The following is a 26,730-nucleotide window of genomic DNA, read 5'->3' as shown; positions in this document are numbered from 1 at the left end:
ATTGCCAGGCCTGAGGTCTGTTTTATCACAGATATAAATGCTGGGTTCACGCCGCCAGGAATGTCTAATCCATGACTAACCAGAAGGATGTGAGTCCACAGCATAAAAAAAAAAAATAGCCCTGAGGTCTACACTGGTGCGTAGTCAAGGATATTAAGTACTAGAAGACAGTAATCAAGCATGCCAGAATTTACGAGATCAAGTAAGACTTACGAGATCAAGTAAGACTTACGAGATCAAGACAAGATTTACTCCTGACTCCTAAAATGATTGGAAAGTATCTGCATATTAATCTAGAAAGGTCTTTGAACATACTTCCTCTGGAAGTAAAAGTGGGCATCTTACGGCAGCACGCTTATGTAGGACAGAGACTCACTATATCTGAGCCAAGATGGCAGCCACTTTGAACCCCACCAGTTATTATACCTCCACCCCCTACTCTCCCTTCTCCCCCACCTAGTTCTTGTTCAATTAAAAAATATTAACAGTAAGAGATCTTAATTTTTGGCAACACTTTCTTTTTACATTCACGTCAAGCCAGTGCTACTGGACCAAGTCTTCAGCTGGTGTAAATCAGTGTGATTCCGTGGTTTCTCTGAACCTCAAGTGAAGCTCAAACTCATCTGTTAGCTTCAGTCTCGCTGTTCCGGTCCGCACAGAGGGTTTGCCCTACTGCAGGTTGTAGTTCAGCAGGTCATGGTTTACTGACCATTTTCCCTGTACTTAGAGCAGACGAAACCTCTGACCTGCTCTCCTTAGGGCTGTCTCAACCCAGGAAGGAAGAAGCCAGAACGGTCACTCCCTCTTTGTCACTTCTTTGTAGACAACTGGAGCATGGAGCGGCACCGAGAGCACTCCCCAGTTGTGTCACTGAGCTTCTGGGATTCCTAACTGGGAGTTTGGAAGAAAAGTACTCTAATTACCTTTTAGTATCTGGTATGATTCTACATTTGAGTTTTCAGATTGTACACATTATTAAGATGCTTGTGAGACTAGGATAGTCAGCAATGAGGAATGAAATAATGAACCCAGCTTCTCAACAGGAGAACCCTGTCATTGTCTGAGCTCTTTCAGCTCTGTTGCATAAAGCTCTATCAGAATCTTCAGCTTTCCCATGTACTCCAGCCACCTGGGTAGCAATCATATTAAATGTATATTTTCACGGGCATCTTTGTAGCTTATAAAGAACCAAGAGCCATTTTGGAACTTAGTGACCATTTAATCATATGCGCTCCTATTCTATGTTATACATATGCAAAAATATGAAGAGTGCATGTGACTCCAGTTGCTAAAAATATGTATAACTAAATATATATCAGAAAGATATATAAGTAAATTTTAAGATAAGGTAAAAATACAGAAAAAGATACTTGCAACTTCTAGATAGATCATTGCAGGCACTGAATTAGGAACTGAATCTTTGGCATACCCTTGCTGTCATACGCTTTGCATTGCTTGTTGTTTTAAGTGAATACTAAGGCTAAAAGAGAGTAATTTGATGGCAGATTGAAGGATCATTTAATCTAATCAATGCTTACTTTGAACTTCTGCAATGCTACAAAAGCTAGTCAAACTAGTGCGCTTACATAACACAGCTGCTGTTCATGAGGCTGAACATTGTACATTATTTAGTGCTACGTGTAGGTACCAGCAGGGCTCAGAACTGTGGTTGCGTGTGCAGAAACGATGTCCTGATGCTTTGTTGCAACCTGCCTCTGGCTGCACAAGTAATACCAGAATCTTAAGAGAACTTTCTCTGAGAAAGGTTCAGTACTTTTCTCTTGGTCTCATTCAAAACCAACAAGAACAGAAGTGCATGAAAAAGCAGTGGGAAAAGTAAGTTAACTGAACTATATCAAACTTCAAAATAAGTGCTGAGCAATTTTAGTTTACAGAGAAGCTTCAAGTAACAGAAACAAATAAACAGATTAATTTGGATGAAATCAAGACGGTATTCAAAGTATGAGCATTGTTTTTCCTCATAGAATTATACTTAGTGAATGCAATATACTTTATATTTTATGGAAAAAATATATGCAATAAAATCTTAACTCTACAGAAAAATTAGAGCCTACAAAGGAAAACATTATACAGTAGTGTTACCTGATGGAATCCAGACTAGAGATTTCTTTCTACGTCATTGCTGCAGGGTGGCTCTCAGCAAGTTATGCCATATCTATGTACCTTGTTTTTATCATAATGAGGTAAAAGATGTTCTTCTAGTGAATAAGTCATCTTGTGGAACTGTGGGTGAAAACAGAATTTTGTAAGAACTAATACAAAATATTTATATTAACTTGCTTATATAGCTCTAAACATCACATGGATAGAATCATAGAATAGTTAGGGTTGGAAAGGACCTTAAGATCATCAAGTTCCAACCCCCGTGCCACGGGCAGGGACTCCTCACACTAAACATGCAAGTGTGTAATTGTGAAGCATTAACTGTAAAACATGAAAGATATCTGCTTATCAGCAATAAATTAGCAGGACTGGCAAAATATTTTGAAGGCTGTTAGGTACATATGCAGGATTTAGGAACCCCAAATTTAGCTCATGTGACATCAAAGTAATAGCTGAAGGAAGGTAACATCATATGACTGTAAAGAACAGCAGCATGTGCTTGTGTTTTATACATGAAAGTTTGTAGTAATGTAGAAAGAACGTAACAAAAATCTTAAGTATAAAAGCTGTTTCAATACCTGAAACATAAATACATCAATGCCAGGCTTTCTTTTATTAATTGTATGGCATGCTTTAGGCAAAATGGGTATAGTGGAGGAAACGGGAGAATAAGCAACAAAAAAAGACCAGGGCTCAGTGGATCAATATGTAACCAAAAAAGTTAAAGGATATGAATAATCAGGAAGGCAGCAATACTGGGAAAACCCAAAGCTATTACTTAAGATTCATTCTTGCAAAAAAAATTTATAAAGAAGACACATCAAGATTGTATTTCTTTTAGAATATTCTTAACACTATTAATTATAGAACAAACACCTCTACCTTGCCTGTGGAAACCATGTAAAAGAATGAAAAGCAAATATGCAAGTAAACAGTGTTTATTCACTTAAATAACCAGTGCTTATTCAATTACTGTTTTGCACAAACAGAGTGTTTTAATATCAGTTTGTAAACATCTCCTTACCCAAAATGCATGCTCAGTTGAACATCATCTACATGCAAGTCAGTTGAAAATAAGCACGTGCAAAAAAAACAGGCTAAAATTCAAGGGAAAAAGCCCTTAAAAGCACAATAAGATGGGGTGGAAAAGGATGAAGAAAAGGAAGGAAACAAATAAAAGTAATTGTTCAAACTTTTTACTTGATAAACAATGTCAGAAAACCGTTGACCACAGAAAAACAAAAAATATCTACTCATCTTGTATAAACTCAGTTGTGGATTGTCAAATGGAAGATTTTAAACAAGGCTGCTGGCCAAGAAGGGGAGAAGCGGAAGTCCCAGATGTAATAGATGGACTCCTTTTCCTCTGGAAGCAGCAGCATGAGAACTTCTCTCAAAACTTTTCCCTTTCTGTGGCTGTTGCAGTGCAGACCATCTGCCTCAAAGCTGAATTAGGAACACTGAGGGGACTGGAGATGTTGAGAGCTTACAGTGTTTTCATTCAGGTGTTTGCATGAGAAGAAAAGGATCTATTTGGAGAAAGAAGGAGTGCCACAGCTGAAAGAAGATCTCCTTTCCTTCCTGCCAGGGAACTCAGGGAGGGGGAAAGCGCAGCAATTACCTTCAGCCGCCTCCCCTCCTCTGCCAAGAGAGAGATGCTTACAATGCAGATTGCTGGGCTCAGTCCTACGAAGATTAAAATAGAAGAGAATTTTCTTTTCAAATACAGAGATTACTAGCATTGATGAATAAGCCATACAAACTGTAGATCCTAGTTAGGTGTTCCCCCTCTGCAGATCCACTTCCTTCCTCACTGGGACAGTTAGATCACAGATGAAACTGAGGATATGCACCCTTTACTCAAACATCTGACTCTTCTTAAGCCAGTTTTCAGGTTTCAGAATTTTTCTACCTCAACTGATACTGCTTGAGCAACCATTCAGCTTTCCTACTAGGGTAAGCCAAGGATAAAGAATTTCTAAGGTATGATACAGTTCCTGAAAGGACAAATTATCTGACTTGTTTTTTGTAGCTTCCTTTCAGATACGCTTTTCCCTTACTCTGACCTCTCTCCTGAAGTGCATACCCCCAGAAGCTGGTGCAACCCTGCATGATGCCAGGTGCTCAAAACCCAAGGGGAAGCTGACCTTGAAGGTGTCCTTTACCATCTGGCTGTGGCCTTGCTGCCTGGGCCAGCTAGCTGCTCTGTCGGAGGATGCTGCAGGGTGGAGATTGTCCCACAGCTCAATAGTCAGTATCTCATGGGAGGAGTCCAGGCTCTTCCTTCCAATCAACCTTGTTTGGGAAATCTGAATGTTATTAGATTCTGTAAGACCTGACCTTTAAAAGTCATGGGTGCAATTAACCAATCTGGCCAACTCTGTATTAGCAGCTCATGCTAGCTTCTGAGAGGCAGGAACCAGACTGTTCACTTCTGACTAATGTTATTATAGAAGAACAGAAGGTGGACCCAGACAGTCTAATTAAACTGCAGCAGGTCTGCTCAGCATGCTGTTATGATTGAGTGCAAAGCAGAGATACCATGCAAAGTGTGCTGGAATCATCTAGATATGTGGCATTTGCCCTGAGGAGAAGGACTTGGGGGTGTTGGTCGATGAGAAGCTTAACATGAGCCAGCTTTAGTGTGCACTCGCAGCCCAGAAAGCCAACTGTATCCTGGGCTACATCAAAAGGAGCGTGACCAGGAGGTCAAAGGAGGTGATCCTGCCCCTCTGCTCTCCTGAGAACTCACTTGGAGTATTATGTACAGTTCTGGTGTCCTCAACAAAAAAAGGACATGAAACTGTTAGAACAAGTCCAGAGGAGGGCCACGAGGATGATCAGGGGACTGGAGCACCTCCCATATGAAGACAGGCTGAGAAAGTTGGGGCTGTTCAGCCTGGAGAAGAGAAGGCTGCGTGGAGACCTCATAGCAGCCATCCTGAAGGGGGGGCTATAAGGATGCTGGGGAGGGACTGTTCATTAGGGACTGTAGTGACAGGACAAGGGGTAACAGGTTAAAACTTAAACAGGGGAAGTTTAGATTGGATATAAGGAGGAAGTTCTTTACTGTAAGGGTGCTGAGGCACTGGAATGGGTTGCCCAGGGAAGTTGTGAATGCTCCATCCCTGGTGGTGTTCAAGTCCAGGTTGGACAGAGCCTTGGGTGACATGGTTTAGTGTGAGGTGTCCCTGCCCATGGCAGGGGGGTTGGAACTAGATGATCTTAAGGTCCTTTCCAACCCTAACTATTTTATGATTCTATTATTCTATAGCCATTTTTGTGTTGATCTGTTGGTAGTAGCTTGTCACCCAGCTGGTAAAAGAAAGGGCAGGTATCCAGAGAAATGGGGATCCTCCACTTCCAATGCTGTGGTCTGGAAACCTCTATGCTAACTGGAATCTGACTTTGGTGTATGTGAGGACTCAGTCTCTAGAGCCTCTGGCCGGTGCTAAAAGATCACTCCCCTCTCTCCCTATCCCATCTACTTTAAATATGGACTTATATGGCAAAACAGAAATTCTGCAGAAAGGTGAATCTTGCAGCTCCATTGGGCTCCTTTTCTGGGATGTCAGTTGGCTTGAATTGTGGACTGCATTTGTCTGTGACAGTGTTTGCTGTCCTTTCCGTTGGCAGTATACTGTCATTTTTTGCTTCTTTCTCTCTCTTTATCCTGCTCACAATGAATCGCCTTTGGTTCCATGCAGCCCTTTTCTGTTAACAGAAGACTTCAGACTTAAGATAAACTCCTTTTTCACTTAGATAAAATGGGTCAAGCCTGAATTTGGCTTTTATTTAGGCTGGTAACCTACGCACTCTTCAGTAGAAACACAAGTCAAACCTGTTTTGGCCCTTTGTTTCTCTCATTTGTTACTCAGAGAAGCAGACAAGTTTTCTTAACAGTTCACTGTGGAAGAACCACAGGCTCTCTGTTTACTTACAGAGAGCGTTGGGCTGTCCCTAAGCTTCCTACAGTACGCCAAAATGACCAATACTCATGGAACCCAAATATCCTTAACATTATTAAAAGAATGTGTGTGATGGGAAAAGGTAGGAAGAATATTCTTAAGCATAGGCATTAGCTCCCTGCAACTCTTTACCCAAGGGACAGAAATGGGCTGCTCCAGATTGTAATCCAATGCAGAATCCTAGTCTACCAACTAGAAAAGAACCTTGGATAAGTTAAGTCTTGCGAGGCTAAAATCAGCTGTTGCAGATAGATCCATAACACACTTTCGGTCTTAGCCTAAGCCTTCAGGTTTTCTTCTGTTCAGCTGATTATGCAAGCGAGCAACTATACTTTTCGTGTCTTCATGTCTGTTAAGACTGGTGCAAGAGCTTGGGCACTGCTTTGTTTAGGTTTAAAAAACTAATGCAAAATCATTTTAAGCTTCCTATTGGTTTCTCAGCTAAGCCTCTGAATTGCCTCCCTACTTGTTTTTCTGTATTTGAGTATTGGTGGTAGAATTTGCAGCTGAGAAATAGTCTAAGACTTGCAGAAAAACATTGTTAGCATGGTTATTTCTGAGGAAACAAAAAATCTCTAACACTTTTGTATTTGCTCCTGATTTATGTCTGTGGTTTTTCATTTCTACTTTTCTGTCCCATATACGATAGTGTTGTTCATCTAGTTCCATATTAAAGCACAAAACTTCCAATTATTTTAAAATAGAAACTATAGGAAGAATTAGATATATTGCTGTTTTAATCTATAATGAAAGTCTAAACTGGAATAGGTCACTAATAGGGGTTGTATGTATTCGTGAAAGTAATGAAAATGACAGAAATTGCAAGTTAAACAAAGATTGAGGGCCAAAATGTTTAACATAAATACATCCCTAGAGCTGCAAATCAGTGCCAGGAAATGGTGTTTCTGGAAAATGTAATTAATGCATTTTAAATGCCTTTTAAAGATTTCACAATCTTTTAAGTTGGGATCATCCAAAATTTTGACATCCATAGACCAAATGATATTATAGGAATTTGTTCAGATTGGGCTTCTGGGGGCAAATACACTTCATGATCTTACAGAGCAGTGGAAAAAAATATGTTCCCAGGATTAGGGAAAAGTCCTATGTGTCACCAGCTGTGCAGCCATGCACCAAGCTTATGGAGGGACTAGTTACTTGTTAAACTTTTATGATGATACATTTTTTATGATACTTGCATTTTCATGATCAAAAGAAGGAAAAAATGCATACTTGCCGCAATTCAACTCTTATTGGAGAGAAGCATAAGGTTTATCTACTACATAATCTTTTCAAGTGGAATTAAAGTGAATTTAATTTGTCTTAAATCATAGGCTTGTCCTCTGCATGTGTAGATCACAGGTTACTTGCCCGTGTTTGAGAATCAAGACTCACACATACACTGAAATCTCACAACTGGTGGGAAATGTGGCTTATGCTATTTGAATGAGTACTGGCAAAGACAGGGTATGGGAATATTATTACTAGGAGCTAGTTCAAACCGTTGTTAGCAGAAAAGTTACTGCTTTGTTGTTGTTGTTTTAAGGTCCTACTAGTGAAAGAAAAATAAAAAATCCCTCCTAAAAGGGCCGGAGGAAACAGAGTGATCAAGCAGAAGGGTGGGAAACCTGCCATGAAATTTTACCTAAATCTGAAGTATTTCAGCTTTTCTTTCAGATAGTGGGAGAGGGGCATTGGAGGAGCACTAGCCTAAAATGGCAACATTTTAATGAAGAAAGTTCCAGTCAAATCCCTACCAACGAGGGCAATGATAGTTGTAACAATACTCATTTTTCTCTACATAATTCCTCTATTTCCCTTATATAAATTTAACTACCCTGCCTGTCCTCCCGTCAGGCCTATTATTGCATTAAGCCGGCATTTTTGGCATGACACATTTGGCACACAACCCCTGCGATACCTCTTATTCTTTAGTTGGCTGTGGTGGTTCACAGCCCATCCATCTGCCCTTTGTAAGCACTCTGGTTGCAGCTAGTGAGAAGCTGGCAGAAGTCTGGTGGAGCAAGAATTTAGCTTAAGCCTCTTTGTTTCCAGCTATTGCAGGCCCAGAAAGTTCAGTCCTAACTTCTTTCTTGTAGGGGTGGAGCTGCTGCTGGTATCAATTTGAGAACATTACTTACCACACGTAAACAGCTCCTCAGGGGCATGAGTTTCAACCTACAGAAAGAAAGGCAAAGCTGTTGATGACTTCAGTGGGTTATGCCTCAGGCTCCCTTCAAAGAAGGAGGAATTCAGTACAAAAGTCATCCCAGAAATATATAGCTAAGTTGAGCAATGGCAGGGCACTTCACAGCTGCTGAACAATTTAACAGCCCAATTGAAAATAGCCTCCTGATGCATGTTACTCTAGGAATAATTTCAGTGGCATGTGAGTTTTCTGCCCTTTCATTGTCAGCTTTTTTTCCAGGAATGTTTTTATCAGCCAGTGCTTTCCATCACAGTGACTTATCTGACAATAGGTTGCAATGAGCCTGCTGCTTCTCTGCTATCCCAAACACACAGTCCTGGCCTTATCTCCCGTATCAATGAAAAATGTTAAAATGTTTAAATGTTGTACTTTATCTAATTACAACGAGAGTATGCTCCTTTTCTAAGCAGACTATGCTCATTCTTTTAGAGTAGTGAATTATTCATCTCTTCTTCCCGCTTCTCATGGATATTTTTTTTTTTTGGGGGGGGGGGGCACTAAACCCTGAAGAATGGGAGGGGAGGGAATTCAGAGAATGGGGAAGAATAACAAAATTCCTCCTCCAGCTGATAACAGTGGGGAGACCAGGAACTGCTGCTTTGACTGCTCATCCTCTGGGACAACAGGTAGAGCAGATAGAGTAGCTAAGCCTGCCTGGAGCAGGAGCGTGACAGAACAATGCTGCTGGGGGCAGGAGCAAAAGCACTGTGGTTTTTATTGCCCCCCTGGGGCTCCATGTCACTGGGGCTCCATCACATCTGCCCCAGGTGGATGAGCAGGAGGTGCCACAGCCCAGGTGATCTGCATCTAAACAGCAAGGCCACAGGGCAGGACAATACCTGTAAGTGGAGCTTAAAAATGTATATATTCTTCTATATAAAACCAAAGGGGATCAGCCTACTTTAAAAATAACCCTTTCTCTTATAAGAAAGGTAAGGAAAGCTCTCAGCTTTGGCTGAACTCAGCTGGAGCTGAAGAATTCATCCTACTCTGCAGCAGGTCATTTCTGAGACCACAAGACTCATTTTTACCTCCTGGGGAGGCTGTGTCAGGGTCCATCAGGAAAGTTAAAAATGCCAGCTAAATTTGCCTTCTATTTAAAAGCAGTGGTTATGGGCTACTCTTGCTCTCTGTTAATAGCTCACTGAAAATGCAGCTTCTAACAAACAATAAAACAAAATGAATGCTTTCCTTAAAGGTACATCTGTGAAAGCATTTTTTCAGCATCTTCAGTAAAAAGAACTATTTATACTTCCAAAACACTTCTGCTTTGTCAGCATCAGCCTATCTGCAGTGATAATCCATGTATCATGCCAGCAATATCATTACACGCAGGTTCCAGATGAAGCTAAACTGAGGAATGTGCAGAGAAACTAAAGACCAAATTTTTCAAAAGCTGCTCAGGGGCTGACAGAGGAAGATAGGTTGCAAAAGGGCATCTTTAGAGACCCAACACCGTTCAAATACTGTTGGGCATTATGCTGACTACTTCTCTACCCTGCGGGGCACATTAATAGCTTTGAAGATGTACTTGCCCATCATGCTGGGCAATGAAGACAAACAAAAAGCATGGTGAAGCAAAGAATCTAAACCACATCTCAGACCCACTCCCCAGCCACTGCATCAGCCTTCATTGTGAGCAATTGGAGGTTTCCTTACTTGTCAAACTGTAGATTCCCAGGGCTGTGTTTCCTCATGGCTCATATGATGTCATCATGAATGGTTAAGCAAACACTGCAGTCAGTACGCAGCACTCTGAAGGGCAGTAACAGGAAAAATAAATGTATATTCTGTTATTCAAATGCTGGCAGAGAAAGTGGAATTGTTTATATTCTCTCTGCTTACTCTAAAAAGATCATGAGGTGAAACTGAGGAAGTGTTCTTAAAAAAAGCATTAAAAGAAAAACTCAGTGATGAGAGGTTTATCACGCTGGCCTGAGAAAATAATAGAAGCTAATATCATCATAATTGCAAACTTCCTTAGTCCTGAAGGATCTCTGAGCCCTTGACACTGTTGCCCACTCTGATGGAATCTACCTACCAAACCTCAGGATGGAGAAGAGGATTGTAGCAGGGAAAGATGACAGAATACACTTGCAAAACTACCATGGGATATTTAGCATCTCCTAGAACAAACAGGAACTTGGTGTTTGCAGCGTCATGTAAAAGGAATGAAGAAAATCCCATCACTAAGGTCGCTTCAAGCTGGATAAACCACTGAATGAGATAACGACTACATCAGTCCTGAATACATGACTTGTTATCTTTCCTATCTGTGTAGTTTCTATGGACAAGAGAATCTTACATAGATAGCACGTCAGGTTTTTTGGGTATAATTCATTATTCAGCATGAATAAATATATCAGAGCTTCCTCTTAATATATACTTTTAACTAAGTATTGCTAATTAGCTAGCTAGGACCAGAAGAACATTCCCTGTAGCTATTGCACCCTGGGGAGGCAGGGCCAGGTCTCCTGGCAGCTGTGATGAAGATCATAAACTTAGCTATGTTAATCCTTCAAGTTTCAGACTTGAGATAAGTCAGAGGTTTTACAACATCCATTATCTACTACTGTGTCTTTTGTTTGAAGACATATGATGTTTATTAGCTGAATGCCCTTAAGCATTGAAAATGAAAGCAGAAATTTGCCATTTAAATTTAGATCTTGCTTTCCCCCTGCCACACACATACATAATTTTAAAGTTTACTCTGAACAGTTCCCAGGATTGTGTGTCCAGATTCCTAGCAGAAGGCTAATAATAACCCCTACGTTATTATAGGCACCAAGTGAGTGTTTATAAAACTGTAGTTGCAGCCAGAGACAGATGATAGTAGTTTATCAAAACTATCAATTAATTTAAATTCATTTAATGCTGTCATGAGTACTGGGAACCAAGTATATCACTACCGTAGCGTAATACTGGCTGGCCCACTTAGCAGTGTTAATCTTTGCCCATCGTTACATGCCATAGCTCTGACAGGAAATCATTACTTCCAGGTTCTGTGATAAATTAATATTCCTGCTGACAGTGGTTGTATGGAATGAGCTGTGATCTGAGATCAGGCAGATCACCAGTTAGGCTTGATTTAAACAGGCTTTGGTCACTAGTGATTGAGGAAAAACAGTTCTTCACCCACACCTGCTCTTCCAGCCTGCTCCATAAGAGAAAAGGGGTGATGCTGCAGGAGATGCTGCTGCTATCATTAGATGGCTACCAGTCCTGCCTCTCTTAGGGTCATTTTTTTTGCCTCTGGAAATGAGCATCTCTACAATATGTTCAAAAACTCAAAAACTCAAAAATTCAGACTGAGCTGTCTTCAGCTAATCACTTCTCTACTTTGCTACATACATCTTTGTACTGTGAGAAAGAAACATGTGGTCCATAGCATTTATTTTATGTTTTATTTCAGTTGTTGATTGCAGCCTTTCTATTCACTTTTCTTATTCTTCAGTACCACAAACCCTACTGTGGAAATGATACCTTTGTCTCTTGAAGAGCTTCTCTGCTCCTGCTTCTGCATCTCTTAATTTTCCCTGTGTAATCGCAAAGCTGTTTGCCATAAAAATATTGGTGGTACAAACAAAAGTTCACGATTCCAGATTGCAAGCGAGCAACAGCACAGAGAGGAGGAGGGAGAGTAAAGAAAAAGGATAGATAAAATGTGATAACAGCCATCAGGACATTTGCCCCCCCTTTCCATGAGATACTGGAGGCAATTGGAAGATGATACACTATGTTGTTGGTAACTAGTCACACAAGCCTCAAAACCAATGTGGTATATGTCACTGCCTGATGTATCTGTTCTTACATGTCTTTCTTCATTCATTCTTCTGGGAACTTCTCCAGGTGTCTGGTTCAGGTACTTGGCAATGAGCCTGTCAGAAAGAAAACTATTCTTTATCTGCCTTTAAAATTCCAGGTAGGCAAGGAGCTGTGATGCAAAATCAGCTAATAGCACAGTTTGAAAACCATGGGTTCCCATAAGTATTATACTGTACACTGTATTAAAAAGCTGTAACATTTATCAATGCTTACGTCATCAGGCTCATAAAAAAAGAGGATTGTGAAAACTCCATCAGTCAGTTTTCAATGTATTATGTTGCCCTAATTCTTCGTTTCCCTGTGACACAGAAACCTTACAGGCATGAATCTATTGACTGATTTCTGGCTCATCAATCTGTAGTGCTGATATGAACTGCTGGTGTCCATCTAAGCTCCTTTGTCAAGTAAATTACACAGGACATATGATCTTTCATTATTTTCCCATATATTTGGATATATGGGAAAATCCAGCTGGATTGTAATCACAATGTAAAGTTTTTACAGATTATCTGACACTTTTGTGGAGCCAAACCCAGAAATCCAAGGTGTGCACAAAGAAGAAATCAAGTATATAGCACAAAAAGCCAGGGAACAACTTCTTTATCAGATGAGACTACAGCTCACATCAGATGAAAGAGTATACACGGGCTTAAAATAAGACGAGAAAATTACTATAGTCAGGCTGAGGAGAAGAGAGTGATAGATCATCTGTTCAGACTCAGACCCACAGAAACAGCCAGTGCTGTCTACCAAAATGAAATAGGGACAGCATCCTTTTACATCACTGGGTTTGTTTCTGAGGCAAATGAGAGAAGAAGGTACACTTTATGCCATTTCTAGTTACCATTTATGGTGATGTATAGAGACTTAGTGAAACAGTACACAGCCAGGCACTTTCACAAAGGTACTTTTTGACATCATGAAGGTTACAAACACAGGCAGTGATCTAGCATTAATGCTAGTGGCCTTACTTACAGGAGGGCCTGATAAAACCCTGTTCTGAAGCATTTAGAGTTACACTAAGTCTTCAGCCTACTAGCAAAAGAGTATGTTGCGCCTTTCCAGATCGGGTTTATCAGACCATCGCATCCCACATGAAACATAATGTCTTTTGCTCCTGAGAAGAACAGCAGCCAGCAGGAAGGTGAAACACAAGCCAGCCCCCAAAACTGTCAAGCACTAACACCAGGATGAGGCAAATTGGCTTGCTGAGCTCCTTACCAGTAAGGATTTACAGCCAGGATGCTGTCACAGAGCAGCTGGGCCTTATAGACCAGTTCCTACCCCAGTCCACAGTTTCACACAGAACTGGCTTTTCGCTTTGTTGGAAAAGTTTCTTCTTCCCCTTTGGGCATGAGACAGTGCTCCCTCCCCTACTCCCTGGGAAAGGGGTCCACAGCTCTCCCAGAACATGCAGACTTTCTCTAATAAGGCAACATCAGGTCTCTCCTCTTTCTTCCAGTTCCTCCTATTTATCTCTTGCCTTCTGAGCATGGGAAGGGAGAGCTAGAGGAGGGATCAGAGCAAGAGATCCTTTAAGGAGGGCCTTAAAAAACAACCAACCAAAAAAGCAACCCACGTCTAAATAAAACCATGAAAACCTACAACAAAATGAGTAATAATAATTAAAAAAAAATATATCCCCAATCAAACAAAACAGCAACAAAAATCCCCACTCCTGAACTGCCATTGCTTCCTTCTGTGTTCATGTTTGTTCCTTGTGTGTTTATGTTTGTTCCCTCCTTTGCACTGGCAGGGGATGAGGCAGCACCTCCACACTGACCTATAAGCAGCTGAAGGCATCTCCAGAACAGCCAGCCAGCCCTTCCTTTCAGGAGTGCCAGTCAAATAACTCACATTGACTGTGCCTTGAGGCAGAGCGAAATCAACTTTGAACGCTTTTGGTACATACAGATCAGCTGAAGCCGAGTAGCCAGTGGGTGCTACACTCAAGAAAGTGCACCTTTGCCATCTCTGCAGCAATGACATCTGGTTAAAAAAAAAAAAAAAAAAATCACAGTTTAGTCCCACACATTTTTCCAGTGCAATACAAAATAACATTGCAGTGAATGAAGGAACAACATGGAAGCTAGTGAGGTTGGGTTTGTTTTTCTTTTAAATCTGCATTTCCTAAATGACAAGCCTGTTGAAAACAACTAGTGAGCTGTTCAGGCATTTCTTTTGAAAAAGAAATCTAAAAAACTAGCTTCCTTCCAAAAAAATGCCCCTTCTGTTCAAAATGCATTTTCCAACAAAAAATCCATACATTCAAAAATGCATTGACAATAACCAGAAGATCATCCTGACATCTAAAGTATTATACAATTCTCTCCTTTATTTCCTTACTTTCTTTTTCCATTTTAAAGATGACAAATCTGACCAAGAAAGTGGGATGTTTTCTAAAGCCAACACTAGGAAAAATTAAAGGAAAAAAAATACAGAAAAACTACATCCCCCTGAAAATTTTGTCATCTTGCTGTTTTCTTAATAAAGTGCTGGATTTTTAAATAAATAAAAAAAAAACCCAACCAAACAACAACAAAAACAAAACAAAACAAAACAAAAAAAAACCCACTAACTTTCCAGCCCTTCTTTTCTCTGATTTTTTTTTCCTCAAATAAATCAAACTTTTTAAATTTTTTCACTTTGAGATGGGGGGTGAGGTTTATGTCAAAGTTTTATACTGAGAATCCTATCCCACTGTGGCCAGCATCTTTCAAAACAGCATGCAAATTCAAACCTTACCTGTGTCAGTCATCTAGCAAAGCAATAGTTAATTGTGTGACTTTATCAGTAAGACTTGCTCTACAGCCTGATCACAGAGATACTCTGTCTCAGACACACAAACATCTGGAGGTGTTGCCATTAGCTATGTTTTGGAAAACCATATGTGTTAGGAATAGCACACCGGAAAGTTTAGTCTTTGCAAAAGGGCGACATAACATGTTATACAATGAAGTCAAGAGAGGAGAAATAAAAGTACAGATTTTATACACTGCATTCCTAAAAATGATCAAAACCATTAGACACACCAGTCTGATCATTTATCTTTTGTATGAGAGGAGACTTGTGAAATAAACAACCTTATAGTGGAACAGTATATTATGGAATGGGATAATGCAATATAAATTAAGCCTCCTGCTTGTATTCCATATGCAGCAACTGTTGTAAAAAAAAAAAAAAATCCAAACGATAAAAGCCTCCAGCACTGAAGGCAACGGGCAGAACTTTGCTGCAAGAATCATCCCCTTCAGTGGCAATGGGACGAATGACTACTATACTAATACTATGTGCATTTTGTGAAATCCACAGTAGACTATACCAGATGAAAATACAGAGAGGTTTATTGTAAGATTACCATGCCAGAAGCAAGGCAAGAAACACTTCCTGCTATTAACATTAGGATGTAGTTGCAATCAAAAGTCTTGACAAATGACTCCTGTATTTTCCATATTCAGTACTGAATAAGGAAAGTGGCCTTTGTTCCACTAGCATGCCTGTGCCAAGATTGCTTTCTCCCCAGTGTCTGAGTAGCGGCAAATTTTGCCTCTAACACTGGGGCCAGACATCTCTGTCATTGAAGGGAGGTACTGACAATTCCTTAACGTTGGACCCAGTTCTGGTGTCTTTGACATCAAATTGAGCAACTTACTGAATTAGCATCTGAAACAGTCCTTGGAGTCTTGTTATGTGCATATTCAGTGTGTAAAATATTATTTACTGTAAAGATAAATCCAATATACAGTGCTTAATTTTTTTCATTTGAAAGTATGTTAATGTTTTCAGAATACTTACACATGGAATGTTGGTTTGGTTCATGATCCAGCTGCGGGGATTAAGATAGAGATCTGAGACAGGTATTCCAGTCCCTTTCTAACAGACATTTGAACCATTTTTGACGTTCAGAACCCACATCATTATCACTGAAGAAAGGAGGTTTACATTACACTAAGCAATATAACCGCCTGAAAGGCAAGAGCAGCAGGTTTCACATAGCTGTTCAATCCTAGTCTATATTTACAATATATGTTACAGTATATATGTATGTATGTCATTATATACATTCTGCTAGAGAGCACATATCGTAAGAAGTATATGTACTTTTGACATTTATATTTAATAGATATTTATATATGAAAAAATATACACATTTTATATTTATATCATCAGTCAGTGGAGGACTTCACTACAGAAAAAAAAAGCCCTACAAGCATACACAGTAATTTCTCTGACCAGTTCACTGCTTAAAACAGTGATTAAAATATGCATAAAATATGCAGAGGTCAAAGCAGCAAGGCAGTGTAAACCACACCATTTTCATACTTGGTATGGTTCTTCTTTTCCTTTCCCCTCGTTGATGTTTTTTTGTTCCATTAAGCTTACCTTCCAGTTTACTGAAAGCACACTACATCTCAACATCAAAAGTTACCACAGTGAACAAACCAGGAGAGAAGGGAAAACAGGGAAATCCTCCTGCTGATGTCTTTCTTACCACTCAAATCCCTAACTCACTGAATTGCGGAGATACTGCCAAAACAGAGTCAAAACACAGACACACGGATTCAAAGCCAGAAGTAATGACTGCATGTTTTACATACATGATGTACCAGGACAAGAAAGATTCTGCATTCTAAGTTCATACTTTTTCCACACATAGAGACATCCCCAAATGACCTGTGTTTTCAGAAGCAAGTTAATTTCTTTATTGCAGTGCCTTTAAAACTAATCAGAACTTCCCAAAACTGGACACAGAACTATGTAAGGAGGCAGCACACCACATGCCAGAATCCTGTGGCACTGCTGTCCTTCAGGCTGGAGCTTGCCACATGCTGAAATTCCAGTATATGAGGCGTCTCCAGAGGGTAAATGGGGGTTGAACTCTTTAAAACAAAAATCATACATTTTAAAGTAATTAAATACTACGTTTGATAAAGTGCCTTTTGATCATTATAACCTGTTTTTAACAACTCTGGCGTCTCCTGCCAAGTATGGTTTACTGATGACACATCATCATGGCACCAGGAATGGACTTGTTGATAAGTTAAATAATGGGACTACTTTCAGACCATTTTTATAGCTGAAAATTCTCATGGCATATAAAAGTCATCATAGAGTTATTTCACTGCGGAGAGCTGTTATTTTTCTTAGAATAACTTTGAACTCTGTAGCTTTTGGGGAAAGGGGATGTTTTCCAAATAAAACCCTGCTTCCATTCTTCCCCTTCCTTCCATAGCTGGAATGATAACAAATTAATGAAGATATGTATCCAGGCAGATTTTAAATTTAGTCAGAGCACTAATATGTCACAAAATCAAAACAAAGATCTTCAGCAAGACACAAAACACTACAAAAAAGGAAACAAACAACAAAACAAAACCAACAATGTACCAAAAGATACAGACTGAAGTTTTTAAAGCTGAGTAAGGGACTTAGCCACACAAGTCCGAAAGTAATTGATTATGTGGTTGATAATCTTAGTTTATCTGCCGAGTTAATTCCTGATAGAACTTCACTGTCTTCAGTGAAGTTCCACTGGAAAAGTATTTGACAGCTAGTCATATATGCTCTCAAAGAACAACTTTTAAGGCAGAAGATTTAAATATGAGTGAGTGAAAGTCCTGGGCCAAGTTCTACCCTAATTTAAACCCTGTACAAAACAGCTGACTTGGAAGCAAGGGTGTAAAGAAATGCAGAAAGAGACATGAGTCTATTCTTCGTTTGCTGGGACATTACATCAATTCCCTTAGGTAATGGTCATGTCTCTGAAAAACACAGCGGGAATCCAAATTACAGTTTGTTGGAGATTCTTTCCTTCTAAGTCTGCAAGTTCTTGTATTTCAAAAGCAGTAAGTGTTCAGGGAAGAGCCTGGACTAGTCTCAGTGGAGGACCGTGAAGTTCACTCCTGTTAGGTATGGCATCAATCTGAATCTTGCCTGCTTCGAGATTCATTTCATCTTTTTTTGTGGATAAGTACTGGGAATGGTCATTTTAATTGGAACATTGGAATTAGTCACCTAATTTAATCAGAAAATAACGTGTTTCAGACGTTCTCAACCTGAATGTTATTTTGAATCAAAACTCAGCATTTGGATTTTTTTTTTTTTTAGTGTGTTATTTTTGGCTTATTATTAGTATTAGAGTTAAGCATGTCTAAATAAGGCAGGGTGCACATACCTTTGCTAAGGTGAGAAGGAAGTAATGCCCATATCAACTCTTCTTTATGCAGCGTTGCTGAGGACATGGGAAAGTTTTATTGCTTTACCCAAAGCATGGCTTATGCCAGTGGCTGAAATCTGAGTGCTACAGCCCTAAGGGCAGTGAATTCCTGATGTGTCCTCACTTTTGATTCTGCTGCTGGCAGAAGTTATTTCAGTAAAAAGTGAGGTAATCTGTCATAAAGTGAGCTCTGTGTAAACAAAATGGCTCCACAGTAACACGCCTGCTCTGGGGAATCACTGCTAGTGATTGCCCACCTACTGCTAGGGCAGGAGGTGTGAGCCAGCAAACTGGTCTCTGGACTGACAGCCCAAGCACTTGGATGCCCTTCCCGGCTCTCCTCTCATTGACCGTTTTCAGTAAAATCAGACAGCAAAGTCACATACATTGTTGTAATTCTCAACTGGCAGTTAGGGGCCCATCTGCTAAGCACACCTAATGCAGCAAAAATGAAGACATTTCCCATTCAACATAGTTTGCAATAGTTATAAACAGGAGAGACACTGCATCAAGAGCATCTCACATTCTACATCTGTGAAATGCAGCTGCTAATCTTCAATGAGTAGAACTGAAAGCTCCATAGGATGTGCTGTGACCATTTGCCATGACAGAGAGCAGGGGTATTTTGAGGAAATCGCCCATGCTGATTCCCAGAAGCTGGGAGGTTGAGCAGAGCCAGCCCTCCAAGAGCGGAGCTCTGCATGGCACCAAGTTGTGTGCCCCCAAAATTGGCAGAGAGCATATGGAAGCTGATGCTTTCCCACTCACCTAGGGCTGTGCTGAAGTGGCATTTTCTTCCCTTCACAGGGCCCAAGCAAGCTGTATGCAAGTGCTTTGTTACCTGTAGTGCCTAGTGATTGACTTGCTGGGCTTGCAGTGCTCCCTGATGAGGCCTGCCATTGAGGAAGACTACTTGCCATCTGGCCCTGTGCATGGCAGCCGCCTCCTGTGCTTCCTTGCTTTTTTCTTCAGCTCCCTCCTGCATATGTGATTATACCTGTGTATGTGGTTATATATCTGTATGTGATTATAATATATCTCACTGCTGGAGATTAATACAACCTACTTTTTCTCTCCTCGCCAGAGCTTACATCTATGATCTCTAATTTTTCACCCCTGCAGCATGAAATGTACCATTTCATTCTGTGTACATAGGTGAACCTCTCTTCTGCCAGGCTCACTTCAACAGCTGCAATCCAATTCTACCTTTCTTTTTCATTGCTTGTCACCTTCTCACTTCTTTCATTTGGGCTACCTCCAAAATCAGCTCTTCTCCCTCTTTTCCTTCAGAGCTGGTACTCTTTATCACCTGTCTCAGACATTAGTACTTGACAGAATTCCTTCCAATTCCATTCATCATGTTGATCCTCCACTCCATCAATTTCTGTCTACAAGGGAAAGGTTATCATAACAAAGTGAACCATATTGAAATATTAAAATAGCTGTCCAGGTTGCCCCACTCTTCTGCCCTTTCTCTCTCTTCATTAGCTACTCCAGGTCCAGGCACAGGCTCAGGCACTGTAATACAGGTAGCACATCACTGCTTCTTCATAGTATGACTGTGGAAGAAGAAAAAGATGATGGTAAGGAGTCTTCTGAAAGCATGTCAGGAGAACTATTTTACAGCAATTAGAGAATCTATTATTGCAATTAGAGTCATGACCAAACTTCCAAACTTTTGAAGCATCAAGATGTTTATTCTATCTGATATAAATTCTGGGGAAAAAGTCTTGCTGCAGAAATCATCATGGATGGAAAGTAAGCTACATGGATCTTCTTGTAGTATAATGGCATCCAAATTAGGACTATAGCTTAAAAAGTTACTTTGGCTAAGAATTGCCTCATTCAGTCTAAGGGCCAAGGAGACAGTTTCTGCAAAGGCTAATAATAAATAAATAAATAAATAAATAGGACTTACTTTCTAAAGAAAATAGAAACTTTAAATGACATTGATTTGAAATTGCTTCTTGTGTGATGATCTCATTTCCTTACGATCAGCTTCTTTTTACCCCTCCAAGTGTGAGGCATACTTAAAACTTCCTGAAAACTAATGTTCTGATTGCATTTTAAAAATAGGTTCCAATTAAGCAAAGCTTGCTTAATTATATTTATTCTGTAAACTGCTGCCTTGTTCTACTCTTAGGCACAGAAATCTGTGATGTGGGGCATTCGCACACCTTTCATTTTGAGGAGGATCAGAACTGGGTTTACTGTCAGCTATAGAGCTGACAAGGAAATTTTTTCATATAGCTGAAATCTCTGCAGTCATAGCTAGTGCAATGATATCTCTAGCTCCATTTTGGAAATTCAGAAAGGATTGTGAATAGTTGGCAGTGGTGAACACTTTGTTTACACCCCTAGAAATTCAAGGCATTGCTGAGTTCTAAATTGGAACATAATCAATATACTGACAAAACCTACATAGGTTGTTTTTAAAGGGAGTGGAGGGTTAGAAAAGAATAAATATAAGAACATAAGTAGCAAGATTTTAGATCATAAAGTGAAAATGAGAATTAGTTATCCAATGCTCAAAAAACTAAAGCTTTATTTCTGCTTCTGCAAATTCATTAATAGCATTTGTGGGCTGTTGATTTAAAATACTGTAGCTGATTGCTTCAAGTGACAAGTAGGCAACAATTTATCTTCCACATTTTGCAAGGAAGGCATGCCAAAATACAGAAGGAAGCTATTTAGCCAATTATATGGTTACTTTAAGGTTTAAAACCTGAAAGGGAAGTTTGAGAATTAAATTATTTTGAACAACCTCTAGGTTTGAAGATTCAAAGCATCCTGGTTCAAAAACTTTCAACACTTTTTCCATTGGTTATGGGAAATCTAAAGATTCCAAAGTAGTGGGTTGTTGTTGGTTTGGTTTTTGTGTGTGGGCTTGGTTTAGGTTTTTTTCCCCACTGGAAATTGGGTTTTTTATTTGGTCAAAATATCTTCTACTATTAAAAAGCCAAAACAACCCAGAGTGGAAAATTGTTAGAGACTACCATCAAAAACCTCTCAGTATACTTTTCCTGCATTGTTACATGCATAAATGATTAATCCTGTAAAGAGCTTTGGATTTCCTTCATTTTGTTTCCCCCCTCCAAAAGTGTGAAGTGGGGGAGAAAATGACCCAGCTTCCACAATAAGTGACGATGAATTCTGCGCACAGCTCAGGGGAGCTGCAACATGCCCATTCATACAGAAAAGTTTGCTAGGAAAGCTTTAAAACCCAGATGAGTTGATGGCTTGTGCATCTTACCTGGAATGTTTCTGTTCCTCCAGCTCTTGTTGTACGCTTCCTGACCAAGCGGTTCATCTGGGAATATGACCCGACGCTAGGTAGGTTGCATTTTATTCTGTACATGTGGTATGCTGCATATAATAGTATAGCTGAAGTAATGGAAAGTCACAGAGTTAAAATTCCAAGCCTCATTCAACCTTTAAATTTGCTGTAAAAAGCTTCTCTATGGTCATATAAAGCTGGAACAAATTATTACCTAAGATGGCAGAATAGAGAAGCAGTAACATACTCAGACAAAAGCAAAATTAATATGAGGCATATTTCTGCCCACACATAAATCAGTGGGAATTTTGCCTTTTAAAAGCAACTGCACTATTTCACTCTGAAAATTATTGAGTGTGCGATCAGTTATTTGCTTTTAGATAACCCAGACATTAGGTACTGGAGAATAAGGTGGGCGGGATACAGATCTCAAAAATTCAAGGGGGAAGAGGGGGAGGGCAAAAAGTATGTATTTAAAGTCAGCCTACCTACACTTAGGTAAGGTTTTTGTCCTCACTTTCAAACATAGATTGCATCTCACTGTTTGGGTGACCAGATAAACACACCAGTCATTCAAAGAGCATGCACATGTCTCCTCTACTGCTCCTACTTAGCTGTGTTGGGTCTGGCACTTCTGATAAGCTGGCACAGTTATCTCAAAAAAACCTGTCAAGTGCTCTGAAATAATGGCCTTGCTTGAAAAGCTGGGCCAAAGTCAGATTTCATAGTGTTTCCTAAGTTAATATGCATTTGAATGTTCTGTACCAGAGAAAATTTGGCCCAAGAAGTCCAAGATGAAGCATTCACTTTTCAGAAGGCAACTTCATTACCTCAAGACTAAGTGATTCACACATGAAATTAGGGTCTAGCAAATTTCCTTTTCTTCAACAGTCTGTTGCCATCTCCTTCCTAATCTTTCTTTGGAGGTTCAAATAGAGATCATACAGTTAAACACCTATTTCTTTGTTAAGGTTCTGTCTCTAAGAGGTCTCACTAAAGATATAGAGTATGCTTTACACTTGCACAGCAGGAACAAAGGTGAAAGTTTAATGCACTTTGTTGCAAAAGCCAGGCAGCCCATTCAGCAAAGCAAACGATCAAGTATCATACTAAGTATTTTCATCCGGTAAGACGAGGAAGTGACAGACATCAAAAATCCTATCTTGGGAAAATAATTCTCAGAACAGTCTGAACTCAAATAAATTCTTTTATCTGCTAATACCAACATATTCATCAGTGAATAATATGTCACCTGCTTTGTACTGCACAGCAGGATGTTAGGTATAATGTTCTGTTAGTATTATTAGTACTTCACATCTCACATCAGTACTTCATCTTCACATCACTAATACATCATTTTAAGAACCTGACAATAGAAGAAGTATATGAAGTGTTTTGTGTCAGTATAGTCCAGGTTCATTAATTTCTTACAGGAACACTGCATGCAAAATTGTCCTTGTTGCCTTGTTTAAGCACACAGAGTAAGTTATTAGCAAGCTGCAAGATTTATATTATTTTTTGCCCCATTATGAAGCCTCTGGGCCCTTTTTCATGTACAAGACTTGACATTTATTTATGGTTTACAAATGAATACAATTGCTAATTTACCATGCTCCTAAGGATTCTAGTAGTCTTCTGTTTGCAACATGGAAAGCCTTCATGCAGACAACAGTCCTACCTCAATAAAATAGAAATTAGATCTCTTCTAACTTACTGAATTCTACATTCACATTCAGTTTAGAGGATAACAGCTTAAATTAAGTATTACAGTCATCGTGAACTTAAGTGCTTTGGGATACTCAAAGCCTGATAAACTATTGAGAATAAGTTCTTTTCTTAATCATAGTAATCTCTGCTGGAAGCTGCCTACCAGAGATTGGGGTTTTTAAAGTATTTTTTATTATAATTATTTTCAATAGTAGGGATCACAAAGGGATTCAAAGGAGGTGTTAAAAAAAAAAAAAGAAAGAAAGAAAAATCTGAAATTGTAACCACTGTTGAGGTCTTCAGAGATCAGTCAGAAAGGGACTGTACTTTCAAAAAGCTTTGAGAAACAGGGCTTGAAAGAATGCATTTCTGCCTTTATTGTCATCATCCTGTGGTGATGTGGTGTCCAGTTACCTATAAGCGCTACCAAGATGAATTTCCTGAGGAGTTTTAGCAGAACAGATTAATTTCTTCTTAGCAGTTGTGGACTGGCAGTTGGGTGAAAAGAGTGATAGCTACATATTCCACCAACACAGAAAGTTTAAGTTGCATCAATGAGGCCTATTTGCCCTACAGGGAGAATAAGCAGCTTTGTTAAGTAATTTTGAAAGGACAGGAGTAAAACAGATGCAAACTATCCAGCTACTAAGCAAGAGGAGGTTTTGCCAAAAATCACTGGGCCTGTGACAAAAATGTCATATTTATAGTTTATTTCTTATGTTTTCAACCACCCATTAGCCCTCTGATGCAAGGAATCCCCGGATAATTCCTGGGTTTAGGAAAGTTTTCACTAAGCTGTGCAAGGCCTGATGGAAGCTCAACATTACCCTAAACTAAGCATCAGGGTAAAAAACCTTCTCCACTTTCGGTTCAAGGGTGGCACATTTTAACTGGAAAGGAAAAAACACACTTTATAAATATTCTTTACTGCTCTAACCTGCCAGAAGAAAATGAAGGACCGTATTTTTAGCAGCATCTGGATATATTGCTGTATCTCCAGGAGCCAAATTACAAACCACAAAGTAACATTTTCTGCTGGGAGGAGCACCAATCTTGCAAGCTTTGGCATATGGGGCTGCTGGTGAAGTCAGGGCTTTGCAGCTCTGCCACTTCTGTGCACGATGCTGAATTTGTGCAAACACCGGTCAGACACCTGCATCTTCGCAAAAAGTGCGTAATAACACTGTGCTGCTTATTTTACTATTCTCAGCCAAGGGGTAGCAACTACAGCAAAGGTCATTTTCTGAGGAGCCTTGACTTCTCCATCATTTCTGTTGATCTGGCAAGTCACTGTCACCATCTTGGCATGTTTTTTCTGTTTGGCTGTTTGTTTGCTTGTTTGAAAAAGGTGCCAAATCTCTCAAGCTAAGTGGTTACCTGGCATTATCAAGGTGACTGATTTTCTACTTTCCGTATTTATCTATAGTAAACCACACAATTATTTCATTCATATGTGCACAGCAGACTTAGAGGTCCAGCAAAATGTATAAATAGGCTGGAACTGCACACTGGAAAAATACATACAGTTTTTGTAAATATACAAATTCAGCATTAATCTAGTCTTCTTTAGCTCATTAAATATGTACTGAGAAGGGGGATTGGGTTACCACATGGATTTCACCAAAATTATTTGATGTTTATATGTTTTTAAATAGAACGCGACTTGGAAATTAATAAGCAAATTCGGTGTGATGTTTGAAGGCCTGACTTGGTCTAGTTAGGGCACCACTTAAGCCACAGCCTAAAAGCACTTCACAAACATAAGCATCTACAGGGTATTTAGCATAGAACTGGAAATTTGTGCTGTATTTCAGCTTGGCTCTATTAAGAGATTTATAGAAGAACCAAGAAAACATGCATTCCTATGTACAGTTTCAGCAACGCTTGCTGGAAGCAGGATGGAAGCAGGCTGACAGTTTGCTTTCCACCAAGGTGGCTTGGCTTGGGGAGAGCTTGCAGCCTGCAGCCTCAGGGCTTAACCACCTTGCTGCTGCCAGAAAACCATAAGCGTGTAAATGGTAATACCTTCCAGCAAGCACTGTCTCACAGATGGACCTACTCTAAGGGGATGAGTTTCAGGATAGAGGTGCAAAGAAAGACCTTTATTTGTCCACCTGCCCTCCATGGGTGAACTCTTAGCCTGAATGCGAGACTCCCGTGGACCTCAGTGACCCAGGACTTTACACCATGATTTTCAAGGCTGCTGTGAATAGTTGCTCTCCTCAGTGCCAGTAAATAGGAGTAAGAGTCTGGATCTAGCAATTTCCCCATGAGCTAGTGGCATTGTCCAGAATTTAGGGTGCCTTCATGTGACCTCGAAGATGGAGAGTTATTGTGATTTTCCATCAAACAGGTGATACTCAATTGGTTTTAAAATTGGAGATGCTCAATCACAGTAAGTCAGCAAGGGAGCTGGTAAATGTATTGAGGAGTAAGCCCAAAGAGTCATCACAACAGTAGACAGACAGCACTGATGGCCTCCTATAGAATCACAGAATAGTTATGCAAATTACAAATTGCTTGCCTCCATAAGCCATGGCATGTAGGGAGAATCTCCTGGATTATGTGGTGAAGGAAAAAACATCATCATAGCTATGGCCAAGTGGGTGCTTTTTAAAATAAACTTTAGCATTTCTCTGAGAACGCATTCATTGTTCTATCATAATCGGAACAAGTCATTTACCTAGAAACAGAGCTGAGATATCCAAGGTTGTTTTGGGGATTATGAACTAGGTTGTGTCATTTGTTCTGAATTAGATTTTTTATGTACAGTTGGAAGAATTGGGTGCTTTGAATCTATTTTTGTCACCAAAATAACAAGCAAATAAGCCACCAAGGAAGTCCAGGAGCCAGGTTACTCAGTTCTTGTCTTGATTCTGTGACTGATTTGTTGCCTCTCTGCTTCTCACCTATAAAACCTTTCATCTCCTAGAAGAGTTGTAAATCCTTTAAGTAACTGGTACACATAGAGTTAAGACTCACATATCAAAGGTGCACAGAATCACCAAGCATTTCTCCAAAGACTGAATTTTGAATAGAAGCCTACATATAAAATAACATCAACCGAGGAGATAATATTTTTGTTGACCTTTCTAAAAGTCACTTGGCTTTCTTGTGCTATACCTAGATGTCTTTCTCTAGCTGTTCACATACTTCATGTGACTTTGCTAATCCTCTGAAAGGAAAACTGTCTCTGAGTAGATAATCAGCAGAACAGTGCATGACAGACTGGCCTGTCTACAAAGGCAGAGAAAAACAGAAAGTGTAGGAGTTTATTTAATTTGAATAGGATAGAGAAAAGACTATTCATTACTTTGAAGGAGCAGAGGTAACCATACAGAAACATGAGTCAAAAAAATCTAATTTAGCTAGAGCTACTAGATTAATAGTGACATTTTAGAAG

General features: G+C 39.7%; 1 protein-coding gene across 2 annotated transcripts in view; it reads left to right on the top strand.

Annotated features, from left to right (window-relative positions):
- The window catches only part of RERG (RAS like estrogen regulated growth inhibitor), a 108,370-nt gene that overhangs the window by 66,745 nt on the left and 14,895 nt on the right, over positions 1 to 26,730 (top strand). For both annotated transcript variants that reach the window (XM_065665142.1, XM_065665143.1), the window contains exon 3: positions 21,620 to 21,676. In XM_065665142.1, the coding sequence (XP_065521214.1) occupies positions 21,620 to 21,676 (57 nt within the window). The remainder of the gene's footprint in view (positions 1 to 21,619; positions 21,677 to 26,730) is intronic.

The sequence above is a fragment of the Lathamus discolor genome, chromosome 1 (assembly GCF_037157495.1).
Source record: "Lathamus discolor isolate bLatDis1 chromosome 1, bLatDis1.hap1, whole genome shotgun sequence".
NCBI lineage: Eukaryota > Metazoa > Chordata > Aves > Psittaciformes > Psittacidae > Lathamus > Lathamus discolor.
The sequence above is the reverse complement of the archived record's forward strand: the minus strand, read 5'-3'. Positions and strand labels throughout refer to the sequence as shown.